The 21709-nt window shown below is 39.8% G+C and overlaps 3 protein-coding genes and 1 long non-coding RNA gene across 4 annotated transcripts; 2 read left to right on the top strand and 2 right to left on the bottom strand.

Moving 5' to 3' along the window:
- The first annotated feature begins 378 nt into the window (after positions 1-378).
- LOC134649017 (DNA polymerase eta) lies at positions 379-5053 on the top strand. Its single transcript, XM_063503707.1, has 8 exons — positions 379-610; positions 873-1007; positions 1200-1302; positions 1703-1919; positions 2193-2310; positions 2642-2782; positions 3083-3450; positions 3649-5053. Exons 1-8 carry the CDS (start codon positions 477-479, stop codon positions 5019-5021), a joined length of 2589 nt encoding a protein of 862 aa, XP_063359777.1. The 5' UTR covers positions 379-476; the 3' UTR covers positions 5022-5053.
- A 434-nt stretch (positions 5054-5487) lies between these two features.
- LOC134649016 (ATP-dependent RNA helicase DHX8) lies at positions 5488-18222 on the bottom strand. Its single transcript, XM_063503705.1, has 12 exons — positions 18033-18222; positions 17145-17941; positions 16502-16663; positions 16126-16230; positions 11492-11638; positions 10408-10920; positions 9777-10024; positions 8662-9328; positions 7816-8109; positions 6636-6961; positions 6102-6281; positions 5488-5767 (listed from the first exon to the last, which is right to left on the bottom strand). Exons 1-12 carry the CDS (start codon positions 18124-18126, stop codon positions 5545-5547), a joined length of 3756 nt encoding a protein of 1251 aa, XP_063359775.1. The 5' UTR covers positions 18127-18222; the 3' UTR covers positions 5488-5544.
- Positions 18223-19273: 1051 nt separating this feature from the next.
- On the top strand, positions 19274-20090 carry LOC134649014 (mediator of RNA polymerase II transcription subunit 9). The gene is made up of 3 exons (XM_063503704.1): positions 19274-19476; positions 19562-19667; positions 19804-20090. Exons 1-3 carry the CDS (start codon positions 19370-19372, stop codon positions 19942-19944), a joined length of 354 nt encoding a protein of 117 aa, XP_063359774.1. The 5' UTR covers positions 19274-19369; the 3' UTR covers positions 19945-20090.
- A 200-nt stretch (positions 20091-20290) lies between these two features.
- Positions 20291-21260, bottom strand: LOC134649015 (uncharacterized). Its single transcript, XR_010096935.1, has 2 exons — positions 20957-21260; positions 20291-20693 (listed from the first exon to the last, which is right to left on the bottom strand). It is a non-coding gene; the product is annotated as an uncharacterized LOC134649015 (long non-coding RNA).
- Between the last annotated feature and the right edge of the window lie 449 nt (positions 21261-21709).

The following is a 21709-nucleotide window of genomic DNA, read 5'->3' as shown; positions in this document are numbered from 1 at the left end:
GTATCTTTTTAACATTGGCAACATGTGCGAGTGAGACACAGGGCTCGGGTTTTTCTATCTCAAGTGGACCGTTTTCTCTAGTCTGGTACGAACAACTTTCTGTCTCAGTGATAAGGTTAAAATTAGTATGGCAAAAAAAGTGACAACTCGCTCCAGTTTAAAAAATATAACTTCATGGGAAAAACCGTTTGGCAAGTATTGCCAATTTAACACTACTGTACAAAATAGGTCTTAAGATCGAATTATCGGCGTGCATTACATGGCTGTACATTTTGGCTCACTTTGACAGTGACACTGACACTTTATTAGAATGTCAAAACAAAAAATCATGTCATTCTAACAAAAAAAAAATCATGTGTATGTTTTGGCGCGCCAGTATGCAGTATGTTTTGATTTTTGAGATTTTACAAATGTTTCGTGTATAAAATACGTCTGGTATAATTAAGCCGTAACGTGGAATCGTTAAACTAATAACAATGGAACAAGAAAATCGTGTTGTTGTGTTAATTGATATGGACTGTTTTTATTGCCAAGTTGAGGAGAAATTGAACCCTGAACTAAAGGGACAACCTATTGCCGTGGTACAATACAACCCTTGGAAGGGTGGCGGGTAAATAATGATCACACAACTTACATTCAGAACTTAGTATTTTGTGTTTTTTCGCTTGGATCATATGATTCATATGTTGTAACCTGCTATGTTAATGTTGTAGTTTGTACGTACCTGCTTTTGTTGGTTTGTAGTAGCTAGTTTTCTGCGCCTCGTTGGCCTTTGTGATCATATTTTGTATTGCTACTTATTGATTGTTGACACAGGCGCTTGCAAAGCCTACATAATATTTGTAAGATATAAGAATAATTATTTTTTGCAGCATAATTGCAGTGAACTATGTGGCCAGGGCTCGCGGAGTCACTCGCCATATGCGCGGTCAAGAAGCGAAAGAAAAGTGTCCAGAAATACAGCTACCTTCAGTACCATGCAACAGAGGGAAGGCTAATATCTCCAAGTAAGTAGCTTGCTGCGAGGACATTATTTTAATTATAGCAATAAACAAAATGTTGGGAAACTACTGCCAAAAGTGAGAATTGAACTTGCGAGACTGGTAAGTGACTATTAAAGCTAATCACTATCTCAGGTCATTTTAACACAACTAAATTTCATAATTACCTATACTAAATTGTTTTATGACACTGTACAGGTACAGAGATGCAGGTATAGAGGTGGCGAAAGTGCTGCAAACCTTCACTCCTCTCCTGGAGCGGGCCTCCATTGATGAAGCCTATTTAGATATTACTGCACCTGTAAGTGTTGATTTTATGATTTTCTGTGTTAATATGAATAAACTGTTAAAATTGAGGGGTAAAATCCCCTTTTCTCTGGCTAAATGTTAAAGGTTGACACACTGCTTCACACATTCTGCGTCAACGCACATTCTTGTTATTCTTAGTCTGATAATATTTTATGTCTTTGCAAATTTAGCAGTATCCAACCCAAACTTGTGTTTTTTGTTTCTTTGATATAAAGCCCCTCCCCCGATATGGAGACGGGGCTTAACAAATTAATAGCATAGCATTTGTTTGCAACACTAATATGATATAAAATGGTTGATATCAATAAGACATGCTAACCCTGCAAAGAAATATATCTCATTGGAATATTCATAGCTCTTTCATATAACTTAACTTATTATTTAATTTCCAGGTTAAAGAAAGGCTAAAAACTTTAAACATAAGTACGATCAACAGTGACATGATGCCAAACACGTTTGCCCTCGGCTACGACAGCATTGAGCAGTTCATAAGTGATGTGCACAACTACGGCTGCGACTCTATTGACTTTGACCATGACCACGCCAAGATGTTGCTCGTTGGAGCTGCGGTCGTTAGCGAAATCAGGGCTGCTGTGTTCAGGGAAACAGGTAAAAATCTACTTTTTTTGAGTGACAGTACCAGCTGTTTAAGAAAAAGCTGGTAAATGAATTTCAGTCAAGGCAAAAACTATATTAGAAAAACACTAATAAATCCTTGATGTCTAAAATCTAACTGCTCGACCTACGGACAGCTGCTCCTTTCCTATTAATGCACATGTAGAGGTATAATAATAAGTTGCATTTTAAAACCAATAAATCTGCTTCTAATGAAGGTAACGCCAATAATTCCCAGTAATTAATTAGCCTTAAAATGTCCCACAGGATACACATGTTCAGCTGGCATTGCCCACAATAAGATTTTGGCCAAGCTGGTCTGCGGCATGAACAAGCCCAATAAACAGTCTGTGTTGCCCAAACACACCGTCAACATTCTTTACAAGTAAGTACATGTTATATATAGCATTAGCAACACCCTTACTGGCTATTGGTAAATCTTATGTCTTTGCAATAAGCTCAGTTAACTGTGTGGACTATAACCTATGATTAAAACCTCTTCTTTTAGGGGTTTACGGTCTTTAGACAACCTTACGTGCTGTAGCCTGTATATTTAAAAAATGTCTGTAAATTTTTGAATCATGTGTCGACTCTTTCCTTGGGAGGATACTTTACTTACCTCGTCAGTCGTCGTAACGCATGCTATGATCAGTGTTGTAGCTGGCGATTTTTGATGGCCATTAAAACCGAAAACTTACGATTTATTTTTGTTTCAGAACTTTGCCAGTGAAAAAGGTGAAACATTTGGGAGGAAAATTTGGGCTCTCAGTCTGCAGTGCGCTGAAAATCAACAATATGTATGAGCTGCAAAAATTCTCCGAAAAGGAACTGCAGGCAAAATTCGACGAAAAAAATGGGTAACCGTTTTTTTTCAACTTCCTTTTGACAAGAAATGGTTCACAAAGGTCGCTCTATGGCGTATACCCAAAAATCTATAGCAATAATAAATGTAGAGTGTCGTGGGGGTCCAGGAGTGAACACCTACCTCGCAAAATGGCTACACGGCAGAAAAACTACAAGGGTAAACTATTTTCGAGCACCTAGAAATTAAAGATACATCTCTCATACTTTTGGGATTTTACCATATGTAATTCTAAATAAACAGTTGTTCATAATATTGGTGTTCGGGGTAGTGACGTCTTTTTTATTTATTACAGGACATGGCTTTACAATATAGCGCGCGGGATCGACTTAGAGCCAGTGCAAGCAAAATTCAACCCAAAGAGCATAGGATGCTGCAAAAACTTCAAAGGCAAATCTGCTATACTTGACTTGGAGAATCTAACAAAATGGCTAAAGGACTTAGGAGATGAGATAGAAGATAGATTAGAAAAGGACGCAGTGGACAACAACCGGGCGCCGAGGCAGATGGTTGCCAGCTTTTCGACATTGTTGCCGGATGGGAGAGGCACTAGTAGTTCAAGGTCATACAATTTTGTGAACGAGGAAGAGTTGTGTGCTGAATTCTTTTCGAATAAAGCCTTGGAATTAGTCATGGAGAGTGTTGAGGGTGTGAAAGTTAAAGGTAAGATGTAGAACTTTTTTTAGACTGTTTGCATGTTATATGTACAGTTAGCTGCAGAGATAACTGACCTCCCTTCACAAGTTTCTATGCAGAGAGGGCCAGTTATCTCTGTAGCTTACTGTACGTGCAATATACCTCTCTTGGTAAAAGACTAAGTTTCTCATACACAATATGACATCCTTCCTTTTATAATTTCAGAAGAAGAACCAAATAGAAAACTCAAAGCGGCGATAACGTTTTTAGGCATCAGTGTCGGTAAGTTTGAAGACCATTCAGAGAAGAAAACCAAGAACATAATGGATTTCTTCACGGCCGGCTCCTCTAAAGATGCTACTACTACCAACAAACCCAGAGAAACGAGACCTGATGAATCAAAAGCTAATGGTAAACGAAAGAATGATAAAGAGAATATGATGCGTAGATTCTTCAAGATAAATGAAAATGAAGAGAAGTCCGTAAAGAAACTTGAAGAAACAAATATTGTACCAAAGGAAAGTGATGAATCCAGACCTGAATCACCGAAAGATAGAAGTACTGTTGCGACCAAAGCTGATGATACACAACGAATACCTAAAAATGAACGAAAAACTGACAGAGATTACATCATGCAAAGATTTTTGAATGATAATGCTAAATCCGATTCTAAATCAAACGAACCAATCATACATAAAGCAGAAGATATATTTAAGAAACATGTAGATATTCATGAAATAAAACCACCAGAGACAAGTAGCTCCGGACTGGAATCAACTTCAGATAAACAAGAATCGTTCTTTGCAAAGTTCTTGCTAAAGTCAGATCCTGTTCGGCCTGCAACTCCTGTATGCAACGTTATCCCTTGCGGCGAAGACAGCAACGATACACATTGCTCCGGCTCAACTATTGAATTAGAAATCAATAGGAGCATTGCATTATTTGACGACGACCCTGAGAAAACTAACCGCGTCAGCAGTATGCGCGAACTGCTCAATACTACTTCAATAGCTGCTGCTGAATTAGAAGAACCGGGTTCTGACATAGAATTAGAAGGTTCTCCTAACTTGATACATCCAGAACCAATCCCTTCAACAGCTACCAACCACAGTAATTCTCCGAATGAATTAGAGACGTTCCAATGCTCAGAGTGCATGAAACAGGTGCCTGTAAATATGTTTGATACACACGCAGATTATCATCTAGCTTTAAAGCTACGCGATGAAGAGAGACAGCAAGTGCGAAATGAGAGACTAAAGCCAATTCCGAAAACTGTTGTAAATAGTGAAGGTTCTACCAAAAAGAAACAAGTCGAAGTGAAGAACGAATCTGTGTGTTCAATAGCAAGTTTTCTGGTTAAAGTAGATAATAACGTACCTACAGAAAAATGTGGAGAGTGTGGAAAGAGGGTACCGGTGGAAAAGTTGGCAGAACATTTGGATTTCCACGAGGCCCGGAAACTGAGTAGACAGTTGAACGCGAAACCTAGTCCCGTGGTACCGACCAGCATTAAGCGTAAAAGGAGTTCTGGATCACCGGTGAAGAAGCCGAAAATGCCTTGCAAATCTATACAGTCTTTCTTTGGCTCGAATAGGTGACACGTATACTTACGTTAAGAGCTCACTTGTTAAAGTATATAGTTATTTTTTGTTGAATATGTACAAATGTAATTATGTTAACAGTAAAAGTAAAAAATAAAATGTATAATTGACATTTACGAAGTTTTGTTTAGTTGTATATAGTATAATGACCTCACAAAAATAATCTATTTTCGAAGCAGCATAAAGCCCAGCATCGAGCCCAAACGGCAACGGGCACATAGTTGATGAGATGTTGTTTTACCTTCACTTATATTGGTGACGTAAGCACTATGGACAAGTAATAGAAACAACTGCATCAGTATTTACACATTTATTTTCATTGGTTGAGCCAATAAAACTTGAGCTAATAAAGACATAATTCGCTTTTCAACACTGAAACTGAACTTAACACTTCTTTTCTCAAAGCGGTCAATATAAACACACTACTAGTTCCAGCTAGAACAACCAGCACAAATAGCTGATTCTTATACATGAAAAGCTTGATAGGTTTGGAGAACTTGATGTATTATAACCACACTCCCTAGTTCCGCCTACGCCGCACACGCGATATCCTCCACGCGTTCGGCTCCTCGTACTTGTTGTACAACGGCTCCAGTCGCTGGTTCTTCTTGAACTTGGACAGCTTGGTGGGGTCGGAGAACTTGAAGAAGGCGGGCGCGAACTCCACCAGCCACTTGGGGTCGATGGTCGTCACTTCGCGCATGTACTCCTTCGTCGTTTGGACCAGCTCGTGGTAGATTACCCTGGAAACAAGTGTATAGGTTAGGAATTGATGGTATTTGTACCTTAACATTACATTCATAAAGTTTTTTATTTCATGTAATTTATTTTTGTGCTGTCTTTGTAATAGACTTCAAACTATTATTATGAGTAAGGTCAATGTGGCTAATTCCGTCATAGGGACTATTCCGTCCACGAGCGTATATTTCTTTGATTTTCAATCGTAGGAAAAAAACCAAATAGTAAAAGTCTCTTTGCCAGCATTAAATTGACTGAGTGTTGAGACATGTTCAGTTTTCTGAGGATTTGTGTCAGCAGCAGCAGTAACAGCTAATTAAATATTCATAAGTATCTTACCACTCGGGTTGTCTGTTAAAAAGCGCGCTGGAAGGATGGATGTAGACCACCTGGCTGTCCACGAGGGTCCGGTAGCCCTCCTGAGGGTCCTTCTTGGCCGCGTTCCGGAAGAACCCGGAGCAGATCGTCTTCTGAATGCGGACGGTGTTCTTCGCGGCGGAGACAACGTCTAATTTGTGCCTGGAATATTACAATGTTGTTTAGTTTACAAAATTAAATTGAACAAACGCATATTCAGCCAAAATCTGCGATGCACACAGATAAGCTCAGCGTGTGGGAAGGGGTTCAAATACTAGACATGTAGTTGTTTTTGGCGGATATTCCCAGTGCAAGTTTTAGAAACTTTCTAGAAGTTATCGCCGTCATCGGCAACTTCAATAAAAAAACTTCCATCTTGGAAAGTTAGCCATAAAGAGTTTTAAGGAAAGTCCGAAATGTGAAAAGTTTCGACCTTTTAGAATATTTTCGTCAGTGCATTTGTACCAATGAATGAGTTAACAGATTAATGAAATAATTGTGAAGACAATTCCTCACCTATCCATAATCCCAAGCAGCTGTTTCCTCACATCCTGCGCCCGCTTCAGCGTCCGAATCTGCACGAAGTTTTCATAACACCACGCGTTCGAGAACTTATTATTCCTCCAACTGTTAAACACGGCCAGCAGCGTGAGGTGGTCGCCCTCGGGCTGGTTGAACTTGGCCTTCTTCTGGTCGGCGAGGGCCTGCTTGTCCTTCGGCCGGTAGAACACGTTCTGCACGCTGAGCATCGACACTATGGTGAGGATCTCGTCGGAACACTGGAGGGCCACGGACATGATTAGGATCTTGGAGAGGTTGGGCTCTAGGGGAAATTCGGCCATCTGAAAAGAAAAGTATAGTAATCAGTAATCACTCTCGTAGATTTAAACTACTATTTATAGTTTGGGGTTGTTGTAACATAAAAAAAGCGGCCAAGTGCGAGTCGCACTCGCCCATGAAGGGTTCCGTATTGAGGGGATTTATGACGTATTAAAAAAAAACTACTTACTAGATCTCGATCAAACCAATTTTCGGTGGAAGTTTGCATGGTAATGTACATCATATATGTTTTTTAGTTTTATCATTCTCTTATTTTAGAAGTTACAGGGGGGGGGGGGGCACTTATTTTACCACTTTGGAAGTGTCTCTCGCGCAAACTATTCAGTTTATAAAAAAATTATATTAGAAACCTCAATATCATTTTTGAAGACCTATCCATAGATACCCCACACGTATGGGTTTGATGAAAAACATTTTTTTGAGTTTCAGTTCTAAGTATGGGGAACCGTTCACAGAATTCATCTACTTACCAAGTTTCAAGAGTATATTAGTTCTTATAGTTTCGGAGAAAAGTGGCTGTGACATACGGACGGACAGACGGACAGACAGACAGACGTTACATGACGAATCCATAAGGGTTCCGTATTTTGCCATTTGGCCACGGAACCCTAAAAAAAACATGATACTAACGTATCCATGTAATCATTTGTTAGGGTGAGATTTGAGTTGAACTTGAATTGAAAGAGCTGATTGACGTTCAAATGGTGAGGTTCAAACTTATAGAAAGCTGACACAGGCGCTTTGGTCGCATATCCGACTGAAGACAGTTTTAAACAATAGGCATTTGGTTTTCTCGATGCATTACAAATATAAGTTGTGGTAGACTATAGAGAGATGGTACAAATAGCCAACTTACCCTGCGTCCAAGCCTCGTCAGCAGCCCCTCCTGATCCAACGCGGACAACGAGTGTAGTTGCTCCAGGGCCATAATCAGCGACTCCACCGGCGGCGCGTCCATAAAGTCAAAGTGCAGCAAATCATTGATGCCCATAGTCTTGAGCTGCAGCACTGTGGTGGCGAGGTTGGTCCGCTGTATCTCGGGCACGGGCGTGGGCAGCATCTCGTCGCGGTAGGCGCGCTCGGTGTAGAGCCGGTAGCACTTGCCGGGGCCGGTGCGGCCGGCGCGGCCGGCGCGCTGCTTCGCGGCCGCCTGGACACACAAGTGGGTTTAGATCGATGTATTTTACGAACTATGAAGGCTCTAGATAGATGTTTACATAGTTTAGGCGAAGTGCCGCTAAGGCCAGGGGAGTTTCGTGAGAAAGAAAAAGTCAGCCCCGGGCTACTAGTCTAAGCTGTGTTGGTCTCATCTTTACAAAATAAATTTGTATACAAATGTATTCCATTAATTAAATTTACAATTAGTGGTAAAATATATAGACGAGTTTGGAAGAAGTCTAGGTGTCCAAAAAAGATGGAGAACCCGAAGGCTGTCTCCTACCGTTGATGCATGAAATGTTTTCATCAAACTGACCGAAATCTAGAAAGGGCCTGATTTTGGTAAGCAATCCTGAATATTAATATTGGTCAAATAATGGTAAATATAGATGGTCAAGCAAATCTTGTCAATAGAAAAAGGCGCGAAATTCAAATTTTTTATGGGACGTTATCCCTTTGCGCCTACATTTTTCAAATTTGCCGCTTTTTTCTACTGACAAGATCAGCTTGACCAGCTATATCACTTATATTAATTTATTCTCACCTGCGAAATCGGCGTGACGACCAACGAGTCCATTCCAGTCTTAGAATTATACACCTTCTGCTTCACAAAACCAGGGTCCACCACATAGTATATCCCGTCTATAGTCAAAGAGGTTTCCGCAATGTTGGTAGCTATCACCACTTTACGGGACCCAGGTGGTGCGGGCTCGAAGATACGGGTCTGCATTTCCGAAGGCAGCGCGGAGTAGACGGGCAATATGATCAGTTCAGGCACATCAGGGCCTAGGGATTTCATCCTCTCATATAGTATCTCACAAGCCGTGTCAATCTCCTCTTGACCAGTCAAAAAGAGGAGTATATCTCCAGGCGGTTCTCTCAAATGTATCTGCATGACTGTTATTAACGAAGCATCCAAGTAGTCTGTTTCTGGTTCTTTAGTGTATAAAACTTCAACAGGGAAAGTTCTTCCAGGGATAGTGAAGATTGGAGCCTCAAAGAAGTATTGCGAGAATTTGACAGCGTCTAGAGTGGCGGAGGTGACTATGAGTTTGAGTTCTGGTCGTTTTTGCACGGCTTGCTTGAGGAGCCCGAACAGGACGTCGGTGTGGATGGTGCGCTCGTGCGCCTCGTCCAGCATGATGACGGAGTAGGACTTCAGGTCCAGGTCCATGAGGCACTCGCGGAGCAACATGCCGTCTGTCATGTACCTGCACACAACCAATAAAGTTCAGTTAGTCAAGATCTATATAGAATTTTCAATGTTTAAATACCTATATTGATAAAAATTTATTAAAATCACTATCTGTACATATTACTGTTAAGTTATCTGGTTGACAATGTATAATCAATACTGAATAAAGAAATATGAATATATGAATATATAAATAATAAAATACTTACGGTCCTGTATAGCTATTCGATGATTTGGATGTCTAGATTGTCTAGCCTATCACTATCAACTTTATCGCATCCAACAGTAGATTTGTAGTGCTTGTTTCTTTCAAAACAGATGATATCCTTAAATTCTGTTATAACATATTTAACGGTTGAAAACCAGTTGAAAACTAAAATCTCAAAATGACTATCAAAGAACAACCAATTATGTATTAAATGTAAAAATAGTTGAGTAATTCGTTGGAAAGAAGCTATACTTACTTGATAACGGTCTCAGGGCTGGTGCAGTCTTCAAAACGAATGGTGTAACCCACTTCCTGTCCCAGGCGGCACCCAAACTCCTCGGCCACACGTTTGGCGACCGACATGGCGGCGACTCTCCTGGGCTGCGTGCAGGCGATCTTGCCGCGCGCCGTGAGGCCGCACTCGGCGAGGTATTGGGTTATTTGGGTCGTCTTGCCTGAGCCGGTCTCACCGATCACTATGAGGATTTGGTTGTCGGAAACGGCCTGAAAGGAAACAAAAGTGTAAGAAAACAGACTAAATTTCTTAGTAAATAAAGTAAATCTTTGTCTAAAACAATAATGTCGAGTGGTTCAGGCATCCGACTTTCAATCCTGCGCCCGCACGTTCGAATCCACCACGCCGCAGGTACCAATCAGTTTTTAGAAAGTTTTTATATGAAATATAATTTTGTACTTTCGATAAATGAAAACATCGTGAGGAAATGCATACGTCCGCGAAGGAAATAGCTTGATGCCTTAAATTTTCAACATTTAAAAATTTATAGGTTTGAGAATACATCTAAAAAGCATTGATGATATATTGGGGTGTACAGGTGTTAGGCAATCAAATGAATCTAATGAAAACAGAAAATACAAAATACAAATACCTTAGTCAACTCATCCCTAAGCTTGTAAATCGGGAGCGACTGCCTCTGCTCCAGCAGCGACAAATTCGTCTTTTTACCAAACGAGGATTTCTTCCCTCCTATCACATGCTTCTTCCACTCGGGCAAATCCTGCGGCGTGATACCAGTTCCCCTCATATTGGCTGCCAAAGCTCTACCATCAGATTCCGGGAGAGGATCTATCCAGTTTTTGTTAAGACCAGTTGGCAAGCTTTCCATCTCAGCCTCTCGCTGTATCATCTTCTGCTCTCTTCTCTCCTTAGCTAAAGCGGACTGCATCATGGCAGCTTGTGCTAGTGAACCGTCGGGGTTTTTGACTATCCTGACAGGGGATAGGTCGTGGAGCGCTCTGCCGTGGCCCTGTAGGAAGGGCGGCTCATCCTCTACTAGTTCTATCTCTATGTCGGCTTCGCCGTCTTCTTCTTTGGGTAGTAGACCGGTTTCTTCATCGAAGTCCGGCAGTTCGCTCTTGTCTATTACGCCTGATGAGATCATCTGTGGAATAAGCATATGTTTTTAAATCGGTGATAGGAAGATTAAAAAAAAAACAAGGGTCATGAAATCGAATAAAACCCTCGAAGTGGCTGCCATTTAATTTATTTCTTATTGGATCGATTTAATTTATTGATTGAATTATTTTGAAATATCGTATTATATAACATTTTATTTATTTAATAACAAACAAATATATACTTTATATCATGTTTTAATATTTTTTGTACGTAATAAATGTCTAATGTCGAAATAAAAATACATAGTTTTTGAACATCCAAACTCTTCGGTGATGTCGTATGGATTACGGTCAGGTTTGACGACTTGTCTGTGGTGATTCAAATGTTATGACGTCACGCGCTCCGATTGGCGTTTGCAGTCACGTGATACTGGGCATTATTTTAAATACTTTTGATTATCTTTAATTAATTTATTACGCATACACTTGCAAAATATGATTTTCCGCATTTTAATATTCCCTGCTATAGTAAAAACATAACATGTTATATATTCGCGATTCAAGTCAATATCCCTATTGGTCGTACTCGTACCGTATGTGCACACAGCTCCTTACCTGTTTGATCTCCCAGCGCTCGGGGCTGGAGAGCCTGGTGACGCGCTTGCGGCTGGAGTGGTCGTCGGGGTCCAGCGCGCCCTGCAGGCCCGCCAGCACCGCGGCCGCGGGCGCCGGCCGGTCCGGGTTGCGGCCCGAGCGCTCCGCCTGTAACACACCAATACATATATCAAGTAAGTACACTATTTCCTTTACTCCATTTCGAAGTGATTTTTAAGATTTCAAGACTGAACTAGGTATACATTGTTGTATTTCTTCAAAAATCAGAGCTTTAGCTTTATTTGCTTATGATATGTGACTTTTCTATAAAGGATTTGTGATACACCAATGATGGTTAGATAGAGTTTAATTGACTAGATTTTTGTTATATATTGACATGTGTGGGTAGATAAGAAGATCTGCGGGTACCCCCAGTTCGGTTCTAGCCAGCAAGCCAGCACACGTACGTAACATTCTGGCGACGGGATTTAATTCGGAAATAGACTAAAAGTGCATTAAACATAGTGTTTGAATGTTTAAAAGTGTTATTTAGTGTGGTGAATAAAATGGCGGTAAAATTTTGTGAATTTCATATGGACAAAGACAATTGGAAAAATTACGTGAATAGGTTCGACTATTGTTTGCTCGCGAATAGTATTCAGACGGATGAGTTAAAAAAGGCGAATTTCTTTGCAGTTTGTGGTCGTGATTTATATGATCTCGTTGAGTCGTTAATTTCACCGAAAAAGATCACAGACATAACCTATACAACGGTAAAGACCACGTTAGACGATCATTTTAATCCAAAACAAAATGAGATAGTGCAATCGTATAAGTTTCATATGAGGTGTCAATCGAGCAGTGAAAATATAAAAGAGTACGTGGCTAGTTTGCGTAAATTGGCTATAGAGTGCAATTTTACCGATTTGGATCGTACGTTGCGCGACCGGTTAGTATGTGGCATTCGTGATAAAGATATACAAAAGCAACTGTTGCAACAGACAACGTTAACTTTTGATCAAGCGGTAAAATTAGCGTTAACGGCTGAAACGGCGGACGCCGGAGTGATAGTCATGGCGACGCCAGCGACGGCAGCGACCTCTAGCGTGGCGCCTACTAGTACAGGCGGTGACGAGCCAATGGAGGTTAATAAAATTAAAGCTAAACCGTTGGAACCGAGCAAGGATTGTTGGCGGTGTGGCAAAAAGCACGGAAATTTCTGTAGGTTCAGATATAGTAGGTGCTATGTGTGTAAAAGAATGGGCCATATTGCAGAGGTATGTTCGGAGACACGAGACAAAAGTAAGTCAAAGGAATCGAGTCGGGTTAATGGATTGTATGAGGATGTCTCGTGTAATTGGGTGTCGAACAAAGTGGCTCCATTCTATGCAAATGTAGAATTAAATGGTCGACTAGTCAATTTGGAAGTCGATTCTGGAGCGGCATTTACCATGTTGAGAGAAAGTACAGCGAGGAAAATTTGGAATGGAAACTTGCCAAGGTTAGATGACTCAAGAGTTAGGTTAACAACCTGGACGGAAAATCAGGTGGAGTTGTTAGGAGAAGCCACAGTTGATGTAAGGTTTAAGAACATACATACAAAATTAAACTTGCTGATAGCGAGCGGATTGGTTTCCAGAGTTAAAGATTGATATTCATGGAATTTATAACGTGAAATTGGAGGACGGAGGTATAGATACTTTACTGGAAAAATATACAGAAGTTTTTCAGTCTGGTTTAGGAAAGTACACCGGCCCGGTAGTAACCATACCTTTGAAACCTGATGCGAAACCAAAATTTTTGAAGTGTAGGCCTGTGGCGTTTGCAATTAAAGAGAGAGTTTTACAAGAGATTAGTTGCAGAAGATGTTTTGGAACCGGTGAGTCATTCTGAGTTTGCCAGTCCTATAGTACCTATCATTAAGAAGAATGGGAAAGTCAGACTTTGTGGGGATTACAGGGCCACTGTGAATACGACTACTGAGACTGATACTTACCCTCTGCCTACGTTAAATGAAGCTTTTGCGGTTTTGCAAGGAGGAATTATTTTCAGTAAGATAGATTTAGAGCAGGCTTACACCCAGGTGGTAGTCGATGAACCGACTTCAAAACTACTTACTTTAAATACTCCTAAAGGATTGTTTCGGTGCAAAAGATTAGCTTTTGGGGTTAAAGCCTGTCCTGGAATTTTTCAGCGCATGATGAGCAACTTATTGGCAGGCGTGTCAGGAGCAGCAGTACTGTTGGATGATATTGTGGTCACCGGACGCACAACACAAGAACACAGTGACAGACTTCAACGCATCTTGCAGGTCCTAAAGGAAGCTGGGTTAAGAGTCAACAAGGAGAAGTGCAAGTTTGGGAAGGCAAGTGTGGAGTTTCTGGGACATGTGATTGATGCCAATGGCCTACATCCTTGTGGAGACAAGATCAAGGCTATAATGGAGACGCCAGCACCAAAAAATGTAAAGGAGTTGCAGGCTTTTCTTGGATTGCTGAATTTTTATGACAGATTTATAGCACAGAAAGCAACGGTAGCTGAACCACTGTACAAGTTGTTATTGAAAGGAGCCAAATGGGTATGGTCTCCAAATTGCCAACAAGCTTTTAGTCTCTTGAAAAGAATGTTGACTACAGGGAATACATTAGTACATTATGATTTAAAGAAACCGGTGGTTATCACATGTGATGCTTCGCAGTACGGTCTGGGTGCAGTTCTGGAACACAGGATGGAGGATGGTTCTTTGAGACCAATCATGTTTGCTTCCAGGACGATGAGCTCTCATGAACGAAATTATTCGCAGATTGATAAAGAGGCTGCTGCAATTATTCTTGCAGTACAGAAATTTTACTCATATATTTTTGGCCGTAAGATAGTCATTCAGACAGACCATAAACCACTTTTGGGTATATTTGACCCAAAAAAGCCAATACCTAATGTGATATCACCCAGGATGTTAAGATGGGCTTTATTGTTAAACTCGTACGATTACGAGTTACAATATGTTGAAGGGAAAAAAATTGGGAATGCTGATGCCCTAAGTAGATGGCCCGGTCCTGAAAGCAGTGGAAAAGAAGAAGAGCTGCAAGAGGTGAATGTTTTGTTGCTCAATGAGACACCAGTGGAGTTACAGATGACGGCTAAGGAGGTGGCTAAATTGAGTAAAACCGATGGTATATTAGCAAAGGTGATGTTCTGGATTAGGAATGGTTGGCCAAGTACAGTAGAAGAGAAATATAGAGATTATTATGTAAGAAGGGATGAATTAACAGAATACAATGACTGTATATTGTGGGGAGGTAGAGTAATTGTGCCTCAGAAGCTACGTGAAGGCGTTCTTCAAGAGCTCCATAACAATCATGATGGTATAGTTATCACCAAAGCAATGGCAAGGAGTTATTTCTGGTGGCCTGGTCTCGACAGAGATATAGAGAGCTTGATAAATAATTGCCAAACTTGTAAGGAAGTAAGGAATATTCCAGCGAAAGTGACGCACAGATGGATTACCCCACCAAAGGCTTGGTCTAGGCTGCATATTGATTTTGCAGGGCCTTTCATGGGCAAAGTTTTCTTAATATTAATTGACGCTTACTCAAAATGGCCGGAGGTCAAAATAGTTAGTGACCAAAGTTCAAGTATGGTAATTAATAAGCTAGATGAGATATATGCTGAACAAGGGCTGCCAGACACCATAGTGAGCGATAACGGGAAAGCGTTTACGTCAGAAGAGATATGTCAATATTTTAAACAGAATGGTATTAGACATATACTGGTACCTCCATATCATCCTGCGTCTAATGGCAGGCAGAAAGAACGGTCCAGACAATAAAATTGAAGTTAAAAAAGATGTCACATCTCCCATGGTCAACCAGACTGCAAAAGATATTGTATGGGTTGCGGACAACACCCAGTTCTGTCACCGGTAAAACACCCGCGGAACTCCTTAACAATAGACGTTTCCGAACTAAATTTGATAGGCTACACCTTCTTTCGATTCAAGAAAAGGAGACAGAAGATATCCAGGAAAATGAAACAAAACGTGTGAGAGAATTTAGAGTGGGAGAGACAGTCTGTTTCAGGAACTATAGAGCTGGGCCGAGATGGTTAGAAGGGACAATAGTCAAAAGGATTGGAGTGTTAAGATTTGGTGTTAAAGGTCCAGAAGAGTGTGTAGTACTGGATTCGGATGATACACTGCCTAGAAATGAACTGAACAGTAATAAACGACCCCGGTCAAGTGAAAGCCCACCGTCCAGCAGACCATCCTTGAAAAAGATAGCTCTTCAAGAATATGGTAGTACAGACATTGAGTCTGATAGTGGAGACGATGAACATTATAGTGCAGATAGCCAATAGTTAGGTAGTTACTAAATAATAACAAAGACTATGAAAGCATGTTAGGGTATTAGTGAACAATATAGTTTAAGTGTATAAACAGTGTAGTGCAAAACTGACTTTAAATATTGAATTCGAAATATAGTGAAGTGTCATCTATCCAGAGGGAAAGGCATGTTATATATTGACATGTGTGGGTAGATAAGAAGATCTGCGGGTACCCCCAGTTCGGTTCTAGCCAGCAAGCCAGCACACGTACGTAACAATTTTAAATTATAAAAGTTCATTTACTTTTTCTTGAAATAAAAGATTGCACTTACCTCTAGATGCGCGTGAGATGTGGGGTTGAGATCCTTGCCTGTGTCCTGGCAGACATCCTTCATTGTGAGAGATACCTTCTGTCCAGTGACTGACAGAACTTTGATCTGCAACAAATGTTTAGAGTAAATATTTCTACAGTTAAGGATTCTGTCTAATTTATTTACTTGCGTACTTGCGTACCTATTGGCCAAGGTTGGCCAAACATGTTCATTATGTTAAATTTTAATTTCTTACCTAATTTTTTTTTTTTTTTACCTAATATTATTCTAATGTGTTTTATTGTATTAGCTTTTGAAAATGATATTTATAAATTTTTCACAATTTGTCTTATTTTAAATCCCATTTACTTATATACTTGTAAGCCAGAGTAGTTACCTTGACTTTGTCCCCGCGAGAGACGACATCGGTTACGTTGGTGACGCGGCCCTCGTTACGCAGCTGTGAGATGTGCACCAGCCCCTCCCAGCGCTTCTTCACTCCTTCTATTTGGACGAAGCACCCAAAAGGGACTATATTCGCCACTCGCCCATTGTATATCTAGAATAGAAAATTAATGAGTTAAGTTAATTTTTACATTAATATTAGATATTTATAAGGCTGCCTTTGCTTTTATAAGAAATAAGAAGTGATCTCTTCCAGACAACCTTTAGGTGTTTAGGCTACCAAAAATTGAAGAACCTCAGTTAACATGTAGTACGAAAAGTTTTATGGCACGAAAGACCGACTCGTGGAGTAAACAAATACTCGAGTGGCGACCATGGGGAGAAGAACGTTCTCCAAGTAGACCCAATATGCGTTGGGAAGACGACATCAAAAGGATTGCGGGGATGAGATGGCTCCAGGCTGCACAGAACCATGACGAATGGCGAAAAATGAAGGAGGCCTACACCCGAAGGGTAGAAAAGGGCTAAAGAGAGAGAGAGACGAAAAGTTTTAAAAGTGAGCAATAGAACAGAATAAATGTGTCTTGTAGAAAATATGCAAAGCAAGAAATAAATTTGTAACAAAAAAATCATACCTTTCCTGGCTCTGGATCATCACTCATTTCAACTTCAGGACTCTTTCTTCTAACCTTCTTGCCAAAGTCACCATATCTATCCTTTTGATCACTGTCACGAGAAGTAGACCTGCGCTCCCGAGATTTGGAGCGCCTGCCCCGTGACCGCGACCTCCTGCGCCTGTCCTTATCCTTGGACTTGGATCTGTGTCGCTGTCTGCTCCTAGACCTACGTCTTCTGTCCCGGCTTCTACTCCTTCTGTCCCTGCTTCTGCTTCTTTTATCTCTACTGCGACTTCTCCTATGTCTGCTTCTACTTCTTTTCCTGTCTCTAGAACCATCTCTCTTCCTACTTCTCCCATCTTTACGATCTCTACTGCTACTGCGCACTCTTTTGCGATCATCCTTCTTATCCTCTGCCTTTTTAATACCAGACTTAGATGGAGCTAATGCTTCCAACTCTGCCATAGTTTGATCCACTACATTGTCATTTGAAGATTTGTTTTTCTCATCCTTGAATATCTCTTTAGTTGTTAGCCTTTTCTTCTTATCTTTCTCATCGTCACTTTCTTCATCTGAAGAGAATACAGGTTTCTCATTGGGTATAGCCAGGCCTGGAAACTTGTTGGCTAAAGGATTCTTATTCAATCTTTCTTTTTCATTAGTTTCAGGCTTAGAGTTTGGCGGTTTCATGTGCTGGATGATCCGAAGCAAATTCGTCATGAATGAATCTGAAAATTCAGCCCCATTTTCTGTGAGAGCCTTCTTGAATGCGTCGAAAGTAGGGTTCTTGTCTGCTAAGTCAATTATAAACTCGGCTGCAAACAAAGATAACCATAAATTTAATAGATGATAAAACAAGTGCATTATTAACACAGAAAGATTTGTAAAACAATAAAGAATACATACCCAAATCCTTGTCATTCAACCCTAAATGATTGTCCAATTCTGTACATATTTTTGAGACTAAGGACAAGTGTTCTAATTTAGCAACTTCGTCCATTATTGTTTTTTTATATTACCCTTAGTAATAACTTAAAATCAACTAATTTATCGCAAATTAATTCTCTCCACCATCACACCAACATGTTTACGCCATAACACGCAACAAAATGACATTTTTTTTTTTTTTTTTTTAATGGACTTGAGGGCGGTGTTGCCCGTAGCCAACGTCAAGTAAATTAAAGGGAAGGAAATTAAACGCGGAACAAGGATTAAAGGTAATTCGGAATTTGGAAAGTGTAGTGGTCAGGACAGGTAGGTATATAGATGAAATACAAAATGATAAATATACTTAGTTTTATAAAATATTATATTTTTATATCATTGTAAACGATGAATGAAGTTAGGATGTTATAAAAGTCTGGATTGATGAGCAAGGAAGGGATGTCTATTGGAAATGGAACATTTTTGGATAGTAAAGAATCCATCAAAGCAGTACGATCATAAAAAGGACATGAAAAGAATATATGATTAATATCCGCCTCCTCGGCACCACAGTCACAATTGGGATCGTTAATAAATTTAAATCGAGCAAGGTCAGAAGGAGCAGATGTATGGCCCAATCTCATGCGTGTTAAACATGATATTTCACGTCTTTTAAAGTTTTTATTGTAAAACCACGGCTTTACAGGGATGTCACTTTGAATCTTAAGGTAATAACTTCCGGATTCCAGGCTGCTCCAAAACCAACAGAACTCCCAGGCTAACCTGAGATATCTTTTGGGGAGCAACAGAAGGTCATGACAATAGTTTTTATATGGAAATATATCACCAGAAGCAACAGCATCTACCGCCAGACGATCAGCCTTCTCATTTCCGGGAATTCCACAATGACTTGGCACCCATACAAAGTTTACAGTAAGCCCTTTCTTTTCGCATTTTAACAAGACGTCTCGGATATCATATAACAAAGGGTAACTGTTAGTCATTTTGAAAGGAGATTTTAATAGAATTTGAAGGCAACTTTTTGACATTTTAGGACAAGTGTTTTTGTCGTTATCTGTGGCAGTCTGTTTGAGTATAGATGAAAACAGCTCCCATAAAACAGTTTTTGATTGACATTAGTTTGACGTAAAAAAAATTGACAATATTGACATGGCTTTGGCTGGAAAGCTTGTGCAGTATTTTTTATAGAAATTGCTTTGTTTCTCTTTTCTCATACGAAGTAAAAGTAAATAGCGTTTCACATTGTTAGGCAAGTGATCTTTATTTTGTGTTGACTTTGCTTGTAATTTTGAATTTGTATGATGGAAAACAACACCGACAATCCCGAACAAAACAATTTCACCCCGTTGTCTGTGCAAGAAGTAGACGTAGATTTTTTACCAATAGTATATGAAATCATACGAAGGTATTTACATGTTGTTTTTATTTTTAGCTAACCATGACTTGTTGTTGTTTTTTTATTTTATTCATTGACCTTTCTCATTGTTCAGTGTCGAGCGTGATTTCCACGACAACTCTGCAAAGGTGCGAGAGTCCCAGGAATGCAGTCTGAAGGTCCTTGAACTACAAAAGAAGCTCGATTACGCTCGATCTCAGGTATGAATTCTAGTTTCCGAGTTTCGTTTCGTTCTAGACCTTATGAATTCTAGTTTCCGAGCAGGTTACAACAACATTATTATTATGCAATAATCTAATTGCTCAACTTTATTTCCCATCTTGAAATATATTGCAGATAAGGCGTTTACCAGGAATTGAGCACAACAAGCAAGATCAAATCAAGCAGTTTGAGGTGCTCCGGACACAACTGCGGCTGAAAAGAGAACTACTCCAGAAGTACCAGAATATCTGCTCAATTGAAACTTCCTTCAAGTGATATCAGACAAGATGCCGCTCCGTGCTCTCTTCAAATATCTGGCCGACAATGAGCACCTGGTACAAAAGTTAGCCGATTCTTATCCTGTCCGCCGCGCTGCACAGCTAGCAGTCTCCATGTTTTACAGGGGAAAGGAAAAGGTTTCTAAAGTGGACCCTGAACAAGTCAATAGACTAGTGTCATTTTTTAGAAAATTCTCACAAAATGTAAAAGAAGGTATTGAGGATGCAAAAAAACAGATAAAAAAGTAAAAGGCTTCACATAGGTACTGTAAATATAATCAGTGTTCAGATTTAGTCAAGGCTGGAATAATGTTATGAATAATTTAAAGAATAAAATGCTGAAATAGTTTCGAGCTATTTTAATTTCCCTCACTCAGAACAAATCAATAAAAATATTCTCTCACTTAAACTAGAAAAATCACATATTATAATGGTACTGCAAACAATCAAATACTGAATATAATTATGATATGAAGTAGAGCAGCTAGCCTCACTAATACAACTAATATAATCACTAATGTATGCCTTAGTAGGCATAGTGCTAGTTTGTAGCAGCCAAGATATTGGCTTGTCACCACTATTGTCAAAAATGTCCACCATTACCCTTACCAGACATCACAACACAAGAACACGTGGAAACTATGATATACAACATCATAGTTCAGCTGCTCACATCACATGCTATGTTTATTGCTTCAACAATGTTAATAAGACAATCATTTTAAATCACAAAAGTTAACTAAAGCCCTGTCTCCATATCGCGCGGCAAACCATCGAACATGAGGCTGACATATTCACCTAGAGTGGCTAGAGTGTCCAAAGTCCAAAGCCTCAATAAAAATTAGATAAAAAAAAACCATCGAACATTGGCTCGCGCGGCAGCCGCGCGCAATGGATACCGGGCGCATCGAGTTGGCTCGCGCGGCAGCCCGGTATCCATTGCGCGCGGCTGCCGCGCGAGCCAATGTTCGATGGTTTGCCGCGTGATATGGAGACGGTGCTTTAAGAACAACAAATTAGAATACAATCAATGTACTTCTTTTGCTACTGAAATCAAACAAAATATTTAAGTAATTACATACCAAAGTATGTTTATACAATCTGGCATATAGTTAGATAAGATTTTTTTATTGACACATATATAATAATAAACATCAATGATTATTTCTCTCTAGACAATGAAAGATATTTATTTCAGATTAGAATCTAAGACAGATAAATGTAAACGCCCGTTTTTACAGCAATAAGAATAGTAGTTGTGTCAAAAATATGGAACAATCTGTTGAGACCACGACTGGATACATCTACTCATACACAGACATTTAAGATTCCATTGTCATTTAGTTAGCTGTTGGATCTCCTTATGTAAATAAATAAAATAGTTTCAGAGAAAAACTATTCCATTTGCCATCATCATGTGAAGGTTCACTATCCTACCCATAGTAGAAGGTATCCTACCCATAGTAAACATTACTTCAATTTATGTTAAACCAAGTGTTAAACCATATTCGATTAGAACAGAGTTGCATTTGTTTTGTTATGTTTTATTACAAAACAAAAGAAATTCAACCATATTTCTTTCACATTCGTTTTCAAATTCAAATGGCATTTTTTTGTATAGTGGGTCTCAGGAGGCTATATTGTAGAACATACATATGTGTAGAGTCTGTGCGGAAAGAGAAGACTCGTCAAATGTAGGGGAGCCCATATACATTCCACGACTCCTCTTTCCGCACAGACCCTAGATGATCCAGTATTTATAT

This window comes from Cydia amplana, chromosome 6 (genome assembly GCF_948474715.1).
Source record: "Cydia amplana chromosome 6, ilCydAmpl1.1, whole genome shotgun sequence".
In the NCBI taxonomy this organism is placed as follows: Eukaryota; Metazoa; Arthropoda; class Insecta; order Lepidoptera; family Tortricidae; genus Cydia; species Cydia amplana.
This window is presented reverse-complemented; position numbering and strand designations above follow the sequence as displayed.

Bases quoted from the DNA above. Each gene is read 5' to 3' on its own strand.
- LOC134649017 (XM_063503707.1), top strand. From the start codon at position 477: ATGGAACAAGAAAATCGTGTTGTTGTGTTAATTGATATGGACTGTTTT. The intron at 1,303-1,702 runs GTAAGTGTTGAT...TTTAATTTCCAG, and splicing joins ATTTAGATATTACTGCACCT to GTTAAAGAAAGGCTAAAAAC. The intron at 3,451-3,648 runs GTAAGATGTAGA...TTATAATTTCAG, and splicing joins TGAGGGTGTGAAAGTTAAAG to AAGAAGAACCAAATAGAAAA.
- LOC134649016 (XM_063503705.1), bottom strand. From the start codon at position 18,126: ATGGACGAAGTTGCTAAATTAGAACACTTGTCCTTAGTCTCAAAAATA. The intron at 9,329-9,776 runs GTAAGTATAGCT...GGTTGTGTGCAG, and splicing joins AGCCCTGAGACCGTTATCAA to GTACATGACAGACGGCATGT. The intron at 5,768-6,101 runs GTAAGATACTTA...ACTTGTTTCCAG, and splicing joins TTTAACAGACAACCCGAGTG to GGTAATCTACCACGAGCTGG.
- LOC134649014 (XM_063503704.1), top strand. From the start codon at position 19,370: ATGATGGAAAACAACACCGACAATCCCGAACAAAACAATTTCACCCCG. The intron at 19,477-19,561 runs GTATTTACATGT...CTCATTGTTCAG, and splicing joins GTATATGAAATCATACGAAG to TGTCGAGCGTGATTTCCACG. The intron at 19,668-19,803 runs GTATGAATTCTA...AATATATTGCAG, and splicing joins TCGATTACGCTCGATCTCAG to ATAAGGCGTTTACCAGGAAT.